This window comes from Eriocheir sinensis, unplaced genomic scaffold (genome assembly GCF_024679095.1).
Source record: "Eriocheir sinensis breed Jianghai 21 unplaced genomic scaffold, ASM2467909v1 Scaffold607, whole genome shotgun sequence".
NCBI classification, from domain to species: domain Eukaryota; kingdom Metazoa; phylum Arthropoda; class Malacostraca; order Decapoda; family Varunidae; genus Eriocheir; species Eriocheir sinensis.
In genome coordinates this window covers 220,001-234,555 of record NW_026111951.1, presented here as the reverse complement: position 1 = coordinate 234,555, position 14,555 = coordinate 220,001, and the positions used below count along the sequence as shown (strand labels likewise).

Sequence of the window (14,555 nt, the reverse complement as noted above, 5' to 3'; positions counted from 1 at the left end):
ATCTCTCTCTCTCTCTCTCTCTGTGGTCTCAGCTGTTGCATAAAAGGAAAGATCAATAAAGTTAAGCAATATTACAATGGCTGTATTTGAACCCTTCCTTCCCTTCCTCCTCTTCTTCTTCTCTGTCCACCCACTGACCTATTGTAGGCGTCTCCTCTCCTCCTCCACCACACACACCAGGCTGCCGGGGCACGGTGATGCACAACACACTAGCAGGAGGAGGAGGTGACTCTTACAGCAGCTCTGAGGGTGGACGGAGGAGAGAGAGACAGAGTTCCAGCATCCAGTCACTTGCTGAGATGAACGGCCAGACAGCAGGAGAGGCAGCCGGTCACCTCTCTGAAAAGTTGAGGTTATAATCAGTGGCTGACACACACACACACACACACACACACACACACACACACACAAATATATCTTTAATAAGCCATCACTTCAAGATATGTTTAGCATTTTTAAAACAGCTGAGAGGGACAGAAAGAGGAAGGCAGTAAAAGACAGGCTTGAAAATGTGAGCTGAAGGCGGAGAAACTCAAGGAAATATGTGTCTTCAGGTGTGACAAGTCCACTACTCGTCCAGCCAGCCTGTAGTAGTAGTAGTAGTAGTAGTAGTAGTAGTAGTAGTAATAGCAGTAGTAGTAGTAGTAGTAGTGCCTTTACTAACACCAAGAAAGTGATTGCAATATATACAGATGTAAGGAAGGAGGGAGGGAGGGAGGAAAGGAGGATGGAGGAAGGGGAGCAGACAGAGAAGGTGTTATGGTATTCATTATCCAGGGTCATTATACTCATTCATTATCCAGGGTCATTATACTCATTCATTATCCAGGGTCATTATACTCATTCATTATCCAGGGTCATTATACTCATTCATTATCCAGGGTCATTATACTCATTCATTATCCAGGGTCATTATACTCATTCATTATCCAGGGTCATTATACTCATTCATTATCCAGGGTCATTATACTCATTCATTATCCAGGGTCATAACTCTCATAAGATCTCAAGGCTCGATCTCTCTTCCAGTCTCTTGTGTCTGCCTCCTACTCAATCGCAATCTTTCAAAATGTTAGGAAGTGTGACAAGAACATTCCCCGACAGTCACTTACTGAAACTCCTGCATCTATCGAGACACATTTCTCAGGGTTTTGGTTTGTCTTACAGAGCTGGAACTCTTAGGGGATTGAGAACAAGTATTAATCACCTTCCACACCCATGAGCCTACACCCTCACACTCACTCACAATAGTAAAGAATGTTAGGAAGTGTGACATAAAAACATTCCCCGACAGTCACTTACTGAAACTTGTGCATAAACTGAGACACATTTTTCTGGGTGTTTATTTGTCTGAGGGAGTTGGGCATTTTAGGGAATAGAGAACAAATATCAATCTCCTCGCACATAAAATTCCATGAGCCTACACCCTCACACTCACTCACAATAGTAAAAAATGATCGATGGTGTTGTGTAGAAAACTCAGCGCTGTTTTCATATTTTTGTGAGTGGTATGTTTTTTTCAGACCCTTTACTGCTACTACTACTACTACTACTACTGCTTCTACTACTACTACTACTTTTACTACCACTTACACACATCAAACTTTGTGTGAGCGTAGAGGCAACATCATCGAATCCCGAGACTCTAACACACACGCACACAGAGATACAGGCATGAACGTACACACACACACACACACAAAGCAGAGAAATCTAAATATTTACTACCACCACTACTACTACTACTACTACTACTACTACTACTACCCCAGCAAACATCGAAAGTCCGGGCCGATACCGGCAAATAACGGAACTATGGCATAAAGGATTTTGTTTATCGGGCCAATATAAGGCCGATGTAAATATTCTGCAATCGGGCCACGAGGGGCAAATGTACATCGGGCCAGTACTAAGTAGCCTACATTATGCCTTTTTGTTGTAGTTCAAGTAGTGGACCGGTATATATATATATATATATATATATATATATATATATATATATATATATATATATATATATATATATATATATATATATATATATATATATATATATATATATATATATATATGGCCTCTGTGGACTCTCCTGTGTTGCTATGTTGGTATGGGTCTTGGAAGCCCATATTGTGGAGGCGTAGCGAACTGATGTCAACATGGCCACTACTGTGTCCGCTGGTCGGGGCTGTGGTCGCTCTAGTCTACAGCTATAGACGCTATGTGGTGCAAACGCCTGAAAGACTCGTAAAATAACAGCCTGAGGTGAAATTTCACAACATGTCAGCGTTAAAAGACATACAACAATGAAAAATGGATTGAAATTATTTCCTACATAATTTACATGTTGAATTAGTAGTGATAAATAAACAAAGTTTTAACGATGATAGATGGGAATAAAAATATTGGACCTTTTCGAGTCACTGAAGGCGGCGGGAGCAAGCGACTTGCCCGGCGGCGACACCCTCAGCCCCAACACGGCTTTCCAAGCCCTCAAGTGCACGCAAACCTTCCTGCAGAAGTCGGGGCAACTCGACAGGATCCAACTCCCGCCCTGGTGACAGAACGGCCAACACAAAACAACACCTGATGCCAACTACCACTGGCTGTGGCCCCACCGCCTCCACAGCCCCATAGAAGAAGAAACTGTGTCGCGCTGTGCCAGACTGGTGCCTTCAAATTCAGCATAGCTTAAGTGCACAGCACAGCAGGTTTGATGTGCTGATCTCTGCTTCTTAACACGGTGTCTCGTGTGCTGTGCTGTGTTGTGTCTCGTTTACCGTTGATGAGGTTTCAGGCCCTGCTCCGCCTCGTGTGTTGTATACAGTGTCCTGTATTATTCCTTTAGGTAAAGATATATATACTTCATGTCCACAGCTCATCCACCTTCCCTCTCTGAACGCCATCAGGTTTTGGGGCTTGTGGGGGTTAAGGTACGTAGATACCAGGTTTGTCATCTTTACTACTCAACCTAACCCAGCTAATCTTACCTATTAGACCGGGAGCCAGGGGGGGTCAACCTAGCTGGAAAGGTAACAAATTCTAACCCACATAGCAATGGTCCTTGTGTCTGCCCATGCATGAAAATCAAAATCTGCCGGGCCTGCAGTGGTGGACAAGGTCATGAGGTCATGTCATCTTACCTAGACATCTTACCTAGCCGGGTTCCACGAGAAGGGAACCCCACAAGTGCCAACACAGAATACATATTTGTGTAATTACTCTTAACACTGAAACTATTAAGCCACTGCTGGAATGTGTGTTGATTGCACTAAGTAAAGACTAGTTATAAAATATAATGACTTGTATGTATATAAGTGAAATAAGTATTTATATTTATATTGCTGTAAGTAGAATAAAGTAATTTAGAGTTAATATGTTCTTTGACCAGTGTTTAGGAACTATAGTTAAAATGAGATCATATGAAATTATATATGAGAATACCTTGGTATTAGTATGTAGGGCTTAAAATTCGTATAGCCTTTGACCAAGGTACTCTGCTAGTTTTCTCTTAAGCACAGTTAAGGATGTTGACAGGATAACTGTGTCTGGCAGGCTATTCCACAAAGCAATCACTCGGACTGAGAAGTATCGCCTACGTATTTCTGTGTTGCTGGGGGTAGAAATATTCTGTGTGAATTTCCACGGGTCCGAGATGATGACTGGAGGGAAAATAACTCAGAGGGTTGCACAGGAGACAGGCCATTGAGAATCTTCCAGACCTTGACTGTGTCAGCTCTAAGCAGTCTGCCATGCACAGAAAAGAGACCCAAGGCATCCAGTCGGGAGGCATAGTCAAGATGCGAAAGTCCAACAATCTCCTTGGTCCATCGTCGCTGGACTCTCTCAAGCATGTCGGTATCACCTACATACCCTGTGTGCCATACAAAGTTGTAGCCCCATTGCATTTATTAAGACCCTGACTTTGGTCCTGATCTGAACATCACGGTAGAGATGGCAGGATGGTCGCAAATGACTCCAATGGACAAGACAAACAACTTACATTCCGACAAAATTTGGCTAATGTTAACGGTTTGTCTGTAAAAATGGTCAAAGTTGTCTAATTGCCATAAAAAGACGCCATTTGCACCATATTTCTGAACTATGACCATTTTTACAGACAAGCCGTTAACATTAGCCAAATTTTGTCAATGTAAGTTGTCTGTCATGTCCATTGGAGTCATTTGCAGCCATCCTGCCATCTCTACCGTGATGTTCAGATCAGGACCAAAGTCAGGGTCTACAGCTTTGACATGACCTCGTGACCTTGTCCACCACTGCAGGCCTGGCAGACTTCAGTTTTCATGCATGGGCAGACACAAGGACCATTGCTATGTGGGTTAGAATTTGTTACCTTTCCAGCTAGGTTGACCCCCCCTGGCTCCCAGTCTATATAAAGGTTACATAATTAACATACAGCACTGCAAAGCTGACTTCATGTACTACAACTTAAGTTTTGTCACTATACATGATGTGGATGTGGACCTAAAGTAAATAAATTATAGGTAAATTTTTACTTTACATGCACTGCAATATATGAGCATAAGTATTTTTTTTGGTGAGTTTTGATGTGCTTTTAACTGATGTGACATTCTTTCCTGTCATAAATCACATTTTCTAACTGCACAACCCCCTTCGCCCTCCCAGCCCCAGCAATACCACTAAAATCACTTATTTGAAACAAAACAAAAAAAACACCCAACAAAACACAATCAGAACTCACCAGGCCACCTGCCTACAAGGCTGGTATAGTATTTTTTAATCTTAGATAACGGGGGTTTGCAATGGAAAGTATATATAAAATTGTATAACTACTGGTAAATCTTAAGAATAGCGGCTCCTAGCGGATGCGCTTTTAGGGCACGGTGTGGTGGTAATTACAACATTTCTAGCACGCACGACGGGGTTTTGACAAGCAGACAGGCGTGTTTGTGTCACAAGCATAGCTGGGCGTTATCGCGATAAGTTATCGTGATACTTTATCGCTGATAACAAAATCGGATTATCGACCATCCGCTACTTATTTAAATATATATCGGTATCTTCGTTACTTTTGTAACCAAACTAGCGATAATCGCTACTTTTTTTCCGCCTCTCAGAAAAAAAACGTTGTCTCCTTACTGCGCATGCGTGGCCCGGTGTTGTATGAAAAGACTTCGGGGTATGAAATATCTTCGGTGATGAGATTTCATACTTAGATCATGAAAATTAAAACAATAGGTTATTTTTTTATGATACTCAAAAATCAATATATCATAGAGAAAAATCATTTAACTTTGCCCCCAAAAATGATTATTCACTGCCTCAAATTTGATATTCCATATTCGTTTGTGACCCTGCCATGATACTGAAGGCACCCGGTGTTGTGTTATTTGGTGTCCCACCGTCAATAGCTGGCGCTTTTGTTTACAAACACTGGTTTCTCGTGAACTGCGCATGATCAGACCATTAAGTGTAGACCTGTACAGTCTCACAATGCTTTTTTAACACATTAAGAGTTGCTGGAAAGCTGAATCAAACACACAGTACCACTATTCTCGCTGTTTCTAGAACGACGTACACTCTGTACATATAAATACAACTCGCACAGAGTGTCGTTCTAGAAACAGCGAGGATGGTGGTAGTGGTACTATATGTCTGATTCAGCCTTCCAGCAACTCTTAATTACGGTTTAAAAGCTTTGTGAGACTGTACAGGTCTACGCTTGCTGGTCTGAGCATGCACCGTTCACGAGAGACCAGTGTTTGTAAACAATTTTTGACGGTGGGGACGCCAAATAACACAACACGGTTCAGGCATTTCTAGTATTACCGTCCATAGGTACGTGTCAACGTGTGGTTTTCAGGTTTTGTAAGTTTCCTAAAATACAGATAATGAAAATTTGAATTCATCAATGTTGTTCTATCTGAAATATCAATATAGTATCGTTTTCGCCTATCGGACTTATCGCTAGCTAGTATCGGAATTGTGGATTTATATCGGGTATCGGTTATCGGTTATCGCCTATATTTGTGTCTCCAGTTAACGAATATCGGTTATCGCCGTTAAGGTTTTTCATTATCAGTTATCGGTTATCGGGAATAAGGTTTTCTGTTATCGTGCCCAGCTATGGTCACAAGGTGTGTATTTTTCCGCACGGGCTCTTCCCTTTCTTCACGCTGGAGCTCACAGTCTCATCGCCCATCGACTTAGAAGAAATCGTGAGGCCAGTATGGAAAAATACACCCTTGTGACATAAACACGCCTGTCCGGTTGTCAAAGCCCCGTCGTACGTGCTAGAAATGTTGTAATTACCACCACACCGTGCCCTAAATGCACTCCCGCTAGGAGCCGCTATTCTTATGAATGTGATGTAAGGCCCAGCACCTCGATAGTTAGCACTAGTAGTACTATGATTGCTAGTAGTGACACTAACACCTCTCAGGAAGTGGAAAGTATAGAAGGTGCCACTGCTGCCTACTGTTGACAATTCAGAGGAAGATAAAGATTATGAGGAATATGCTAGTATTTTCGGTGGTACCGGTGATCCTTCCAAATATGAAGCAGAACCTGATAACTTTGTTTTTATAACTTTAATTTTAGCATCAGCAGTCCCTAAGCTGATTGGCAGGGCGTCTGGCCAGGCTCCACTGTGAGGCTCAACTGTTGCAACCAGGCAGTTGCAATGGACCATCTATCGATGCTACCTAGATAATACATCTAGGTAGCATCGACAGATGTGTGTGTGTGTGTGTGTGTGTGTGTGTGTTTCCAACTTAGCCTTGAATCCCTGTATACTTCTTTCATTTACTATCTCCTTATCCAAACTGTTTCATACATCAATTTTTCTATATGGGAAACTACTTTTTGACATCTCTTCTACAATCACTCATCTTCAGTCTCCTTCCATGTCATCTAGTACCTCATGTAACCCACACCATCAAGTTATCAAGTCCCCCCTTCTCCACTTTTTCCAGTGTTGGTAGATGCAACTTTGCCAGTCTTTCATCACATGACAAGTCCCTGATACTTGGCACAATCTTTGTTGCCACTCTATGAACTCTCCAACTTCCTTATATCCTTTTTCTTGTAGGGCGACCACACTACGGCTGCATACTCCAGTCTAGGTCTAATCAGTGATATAATCATCTTTCTGATCATCTCTTCAACCATATATGCAAAAGCCAGCCTTATTCTTCTCAACAAGTTATATGTTTCCCCTGTAATTTTGCTAATATGTCTCTTCGGGGTAAAATTTCCAGTCACTGTAACACCCAGATCTTTTACCTCATCTGATCTACTCAACCTCTCACCATTCAACACATAACTTCCTTTTACTCTCCTCACACTCTTTCCAAACTCCATTACTTTACATTTCTATAGATTAAACTCTATTTCCCATCTGTAACTCCACTCCAATATCTTGTTCAGATCCTCCTGGATCACTCCACAATCTTCCTCACTCTCAGCTTTTTTTTAACAACTTGGCATCAACTGCAAAAAAGGCTCATGTAGCTATTCACACACTGTCATATTATTTATATAGATTGCAAACATGATTGGTGCCAGTACTGAACCTTGGGGCACTCCACTTTCGACCTTCCTCCTCGATGACTCCCAATCTTTTACCACTGTTCTCATTTCTCTATCAATCAAGATATTTTCCATCCATCTCAGCAAACCACCCCTCAGACCACAGCAACCTCCTATGCAGCACTTTCTCCAAGGCTTTGTCCAGGGGGGGTAATTTATTTTCTTTTATATTCTTACTTATCTCAGGTCTGTATTAAAATGTCGCTATTATTTCATGTTTACAAAGTTGCTAGTATTTATTTTTGAAAGAAAGAGATTATTTTAGCACAGAGTATATGCATTAGCTTTTTATTAAAATGTTACTATAATTTAATGTTTACAGCGAGTGTCTAGTGTTTATTTTTGAACGGAAATTATTATTTCACCACAATATACATATATGCATCAATTTTAGTAAAACCTTCTTTTTTAAATGTTTACAAAGAGTTTCAATGTTTATCTTTTAATGAAAAGTATTATTTCACCACAAAGTATATGCATTTTTTTTTAATGTTCCTATAATTTCATGATTACAGAGAGTTTCTAGTCTTTATTTTGTAAAGGAAAGTATTACCTATTTCCCCTCAAAGTATATGCATTAGTATAAGCAAGTTTTCAGAGGCTGCATAATATGTATTGCTTTTTTCTTAAATTGAAAGTTAAGAGGCTGTAATTGATTTTGCTATATTTTGTAAGTATTTCTAATAAAACTCAAGTTTGAATATGTTGCTTTTAATCTTTGGTGTATTTACCTAGTTGTATTGTACAGGGTTTGAGCAAAGCTTATAAGTCCTGTCTCCATATCTATATTCATCCAGTTTATATATATATATATATATATATATATATATATATATATATATATATATATATATATATATATATATATATATATATATATATATATATATATATATATATATATATATATATATATATATATATATATATATATATATATATATATATATATATATATATATATATATATATATATATATATATATATATATATATATATATATATATATATATATATATATATATATATATATATATATATATATATATATATATATATATATATATATATATATATATATATATATATATATATATATATATATATATTACTGCAGATATACAGGGGCAATGCTGGCAAGCAAATAAGATTCGGTATTGGCCCGATATCGGAAAACGAGGCAAAATATATTCTGGCACGGCAGTGGTCCGATATCGGCAGCGCCGGGTATAATGTCATGATTATGGCTGCCGGCTTCGGCCCGGCGCTGGACCATCATTGGGCCGATACTTACCGCGGTGCAAACGGATAACGGACCTAGATCGGGCCTGTACCGGCTGCCAGATTTTACGTAATCGGTCCGATATAGTAAAAATCGGAATGCCGATACTGGCCAACATTGGTCCGTACATTCAATGTTTGCTGGGACTACTACTACTACTACTACCACTACCACTGCTTACCGCTGGTTCTCCTCTGTAGCAAACTCGTAGATCCACCCAAGCTTGGCGCCGCAGTTCTTGCAGGAGACGTCCCTCACCACGTGTCTGGCGGCTAGCATGACGCGATCCTGGACCTCGCTGAAAGTAATGGCAGTAGTCTTATTTCTGACATCAATTCTTCTCCACTTTCCGCTAATGTTTTTTAGTTCCTTTACGCCAAAAAATAGCTCGGTCTTTCTACTTTCCATCACTGCTTTGTGTGTTATTCTACCTCTTGTAGTTTTCCTATAAATGACAAAAGTATAACAACATTTGCCAGGGAGAGAACGATGGGGGACACTGACACCTTATTTTTTTAGCTTGACTTCACGTCCAGTAGAGAGAAAATGGAAGCGGTTCTTTGAGGCGTGTGTGTGGCAAAAGGTGCTTGGGTCTCCGGGACGCTGGCAGCTGGCGTGTTGCCGATAATGCCGAAATAGTTATCAAAAGCGTTCGCTACATTATGAGAATCTGTTCCCGTATCACCATTGAATGTAAGACGAAGGAAGTTTGGCTCGCTTTTTACCGAGTAGACTGTTCATAGTGGACCAGGCCTTTTGGAGGCCCCGGCTTGTTAATGTGCCTTTGTACTAATTGGCTTTGGCAGTTCTTATTATCATTGTTATTTTTTTCTATTTGATTTAAAAACATGTTCATATGTAAGGGCCGGGCACTTGGCATAAATCTTTTGAAGTTTGCTGCGGTGTTCAAGTGAGTTCTTAACAGCGGCAGTGATGCAAGGCTTGCCCACATGCTCTGCTTCAAGTTTGTCGCGGCATTTTGCAAAAAAAGAAATCAGCGTTTGTTTTTGCATTGTGTCAGTATAGGCCGGATCTGTATTTTCAGGAAACACTAATATTTATGACAGGAAAACTCCTTGTAAAGTTGAAATGGCCCTTAAAGTCGTCTTGTGCTTGGCTGGACGTTTAAATGTCACTGAATATAGATAGAAAAATAAAGAAATAAAAAAATCCGGTATATTTTAGTCCACTATTATTTGCTGCGTTTCCTTTGACATTTAGTGCGTCAGAGTGAATGCGAGGGGACGTGTCGTACTTTGTTCCCGATAGATAGAGAGAGGTGATGAGGACGCCAAATAGTTATCATCGGGCCCTGCCTGAGCTGCGGCCTTGTGGGGCTACAGGGATAAGAAGGCTGCATCCATTAGGTGACTAAGAGACCAGAAACACTCCTCAGGAAGCTTTGGAAAAGAAGAAATGTAAATTAATTATCGGCGTAAATTACCGCATAGGGCGGAAGAATAGAATGACGGATAAAGTCCTTGAAAGACGACCACTGCCACCTCCAGGCAATAAGGAGACATGTGGGCCATGCCAAGGAAGCCCTGAGACAGGGCATCTTGTCCATATTTTTCACTTAGTCTTTTTCCAAAGTCTTCATCAACTCTCTTCTTGCTTTCTTTTATTGCTTGTTTTAGTTTCATTTTGCATTCTCTATATTTCTTTTTCCTTTCCCTTTTTACTTGCTCAGCCACATTTCTTTCTTGAGTTTCCTTAAAAAGTATTTGCACCGCAAGAAAATCTTCTGCATCAATCCAGGGTACGTGAATGTCATGGAAAACAGCCAAGTGTTTGTGAGTGTCCATACTGACAAAGCATATAAGGGCTCGCCCGTTATGGAGGTCAGGTCAGGTTAGGTTGTAATGCCAGTATTTGATTAAGTACGGGAAGATAGAAATTAGGGACGAAAAGTAGTGTTAAGTATTATAAGTATATATATGTATAAGTGTCGCCAGGATCCGTTACCACTTCCACGCGGTAACAGATCTGATATATATATATATATATATATATATATATATATATATATATATATATATATATATATATATATATATATATATATATATATATATATATATATATATATATATACATAATATATATATATATCAGAGCTGGGCACATCCGATCGTCCGATCTTCCGATCTGAAGTTTGCCTCGAGGAAGAAGTTTGCCTCGAGGAAGAAGTTTGCCTCGAGGAAGAAGTTTGCCTCGAGGAAGAAGTTTGCCTCGAGGAAGTAGTTTGCCTCTTGGAAGTAGTGTGCATCGAGGAAGAAGTTTGCCTCGAGGAAGAAGTTTGCCTTGAGGAAGAAGTTTGCCTCGAGGAAGAAGTTTGCCTGGAGGAAGAAGTTTGCCTCGAGGAAGAAGTTTGCCTCGAGGAAGAAGTTTGCCTCGAGGAAGAAGTTTGCCTGGAGGAAGAAGTTTGCCTGGAGGAAGAAGTTTGCCTCGAGGAAGAAGTTTGCCTCGAGGAAGAAGTTTGCCTGGAGGAAGGAAGCGGGCGCGTACATCCACTTCCGATGAACATTCTTTTATGTGGAGTGAAGGGAGTGATTTCGTGCCACTTCCATTGGCATTTCAAGGCTCACCTGTTGGCATAACAGATGCGTTCAAGCTGCCAGAGACACCTGCAGAGTGTGATTATTTCTTGGCCTATTTTGACAATGATTTGGTTGATCTCATTGTGCGGGAAACAAACAGGTATTTCCACCAAACTATAGAAGACAAAACAGAAGAAGAGAGAAAAGCCTGGAAAGATGTAACAAGAGAAGAACTTCTGACTTTCATAGCAATTACACTTCTTATGCCTCACTCCAGAAAAAGTGTGCTTGATGACTACTGGCTGAGGGATGTCCTTTTCATGCCTGTATTCCCAACCTACTTCACCAGGGGCAGGTATCCAAGCATACTGAAAAACATTCATTTTGCTGATCATGCACACCGGAATGAAGCTGATCCTTTGTGGAAAATTCCACCATTGATGAACAACATTCTACAGAAGTTCAAGGTCTTCTTCAATCTTCCAAAAGCTGGTGATTGATGAATCATTGATGCTTTTCAAAGGAAGGTTGCATTTCAAGCAATATATTCCATCTAAGCGTCACCGGTTTGGTATAAAAATGTTCATCCTGTGTGATTGTGAAACTGGAATTGCATTAGACGTGTGCATATATTCCACAAGTGACATAGACATTCCCAAAGGTGATCCTCTCGGCGTGTCAGGTGCAGTTGTCAAGCTTCTCATGGAGAAATACCTAGGAAAAGGACATATGTTATATACCGACAACTGCTACACAAGTCCTGCACTTGCTAAGTTCTTGATAGATCACGGCACTGGTGCAGCGGGAACTGTGAAAGAGAACAGAAAAAACATGCCACACTTTCACCCAAGCAAAAGAGGCGACGTTCAGAAACACAAATGTGATGGAATTCTCGTCATTCGGTGGCACGACAAGAAGGAAGTCCATCTCCTGTCAACCATTCACAGAGGTGAGATACCGGAAAAACATCATGGAAAATGAGCGAGAAAATTAGGAAGCCGGATGTTGTGAATGACTATAACGAGAATACGAGACTTATCGACAAGAGTGACATGCAGATAACATCTGTAGACTGCCTTAGGAAAACAAAGAACTGGACCAGGAAATTGGCCTTCCATCTGACTGACATGTGCATGCTAAATGCTTACAACATGTACACGGTAAAAACAGGAGAAAAATCTTCCCTTCGTGCTTTTAGTAAGCTAGTTGTAACACAACTCCTTGAAAGATTCGGGAAACCTCGCTCCATTGAGTCACGCCCTGGTCGGCGGAGTGATGAGGCAAGGAGGAACATCAGTCGCCTGAAGTTTGCAGAGGCATTTGCGCTCCATATTCCAATCCATGTACCCCCTCCACCGAGAAGAGCTGGGCGAAAGGGGCAGAGAGAGTGCGTAGTGTGCAAAGACACCACAATGAGAGAGAGAAAAAGGAAACGCGTCACAACCACGAGCAAGGAATGCAATGTTGGACTGTGCCTCGGCGACTGTTTCCAAGCACACCACACCCTTCTGTCATTCTAGATGAGTAAAACACCTGTAAATATTGTAAATATCATAATGTAAAGTTTATATGAACATAATCAGTTGCTGAGTCCTCCATCTATACAAGATTTATCAACGCTCTCTACTTTTACAAGGTAATTACAGTAATATTTTATACTCTATGCTTATGTGAAATATTGATAATATGAATGTGATACTATGTGTGTGTGTCTACTAGAAATTATAACTTATGTATATTGTCTGAGCATCTCTCTCTCTCTCTCTCTCTCTCTCTCTCTCTCTCTCTCTCTCTCTCTCTCTCTCTCTCTCTCTCTCTCTCTGGTTTAATAGCGAAATTAAACACTCAGTCAAGGAGAGAAAATTGTCTTACAGGTTAAAGAAAGAGCAAAGCACGCCCGAAAACATTAGACTTTACAATGATGCAAGGTGACGAGTAAACAGATTAGTGCGTCAGGCTAAGCGTAGATATGAAGAAGGTATTGCAGCCAACTGTAAAAATAATCCGAAATCCTTCTTCAGTTACATAAACAACAGAAAGGCGATCAAAAGTGGAATTGGACCCTTAACAAACAGCGACGGTGCACTAGTGACTGACAGCCAACACGTTGCAAACCTATTAAACAATTACTTTTCCTCGGTGTTTAATAATAACAGTCCTCCCACCACCACCACCAACACCAGTACTAATGTAAATCCCGAGCATGCATTGTCTAACTTTGAAATAAAACCCGATGAAGTCCTTAAAGCCCTCAAATCACTTAAAACAAATAAAAGTCCTCGACATGACAAAGTATATCCAACTCTGCTGAAAGAAACAAAGAGCGAAATCCTCTCCTCCCTCACAACCGTATTCAATATGTCCTTGCGACAAGGCATTGTCCCTTCAGATTGGAAAAAGACTAACGTGACACCGATTTTTAAGAAAGGAGACAAAAAAGTACCAGGTAATTACAGGCCCATTAGTCTAACTTCGGTTGTAGGTAAGCTACTTGAGGGCATAATTAGAGACAAAATTGTGAGTTACCTTGAAAGCCACTCATTGATTGGGGACTCACAACATGGCTTCCGAAACAAAAGATCCTGCCTATCAAACCTATTAACCTTTTATAACGACCTCTTCACTGTTTATGACGTAACCAAATCACTGGACGTAGTCTATCTTGATTTCCAGAAAGCGTTTGATAAAGTCCCGCATCATAAATTACTTTACAAATTAAAGCAAATAGGTATTGACGGTCAAGTAAACCAATGGATCGCGAATTGGTTGAGCAACAGACAACAAAGAGTAGTGATTGACGGATTTAACTCAGAGTGGGCGCCTGTCACTAGTGGCGTCCCTCAGGGCTCGGTTCTTGGCCCAGTGCTCTTCATTATTTACATCAACGACGTGGATGTTGGACTCAATAACCGCATTAGTAAATTTGCAGACGACACAAAGATTGGTAACTCGGTTCTGACTGACAAAGACAGGCAAAGCCTCCAAGAGGATTTGCACAAAATTTCAGCTTGGTCGGATAGATGGGAGATGCCCTTTAACGTAGACAAGTGCCAGGTCCTTCAAGTTGGAACGAGGAATAAGAAGTTCGAATACAAAATGCGCGGCGTTAAACTCAAAAGCGTTCAATGCGTCAAGGACTTGTGGGTCAAAATCGCGTCAAACT

The 14,555-nt window shown here is 40.6% G+C and overlaps 1 protein-coding gene across 5 annotated transcripts in view; it reads right to left on the bottom strand.

Moving 5' to 3' along the window:
• The window catches only part of LOC126993374 (uncharacterized), a 30,234-nt gene that overhangs the window by 210 nt on the left and 15,469 nt on the right, over positions 1-14,555 (bottom strand). For 3 of the 5 annotated variants that reach the window (XM_050852435.1, XM_050852437.1, XM_050852433.1), the window contains 2 exons: positions 9,034-9,150; positions 139-339 (listed from right to left, as the gene is read on the bottom strand). In XM_050852435.1, coding sequence (XP_050708392.1) covers positions 288-339; positions 9,034-9,150 — 169 coding nt within the window. In that variant the 3' untranslated portion in view covers positions 139-287. The remainder of the gene's footprint in view (positions 1-138; positions 340-9,033; positions 9,151-14,555) is intronic. The other 2 variants (XM_050852436.1, XM_050852434.1) reach the window with 2 other exon arrangements.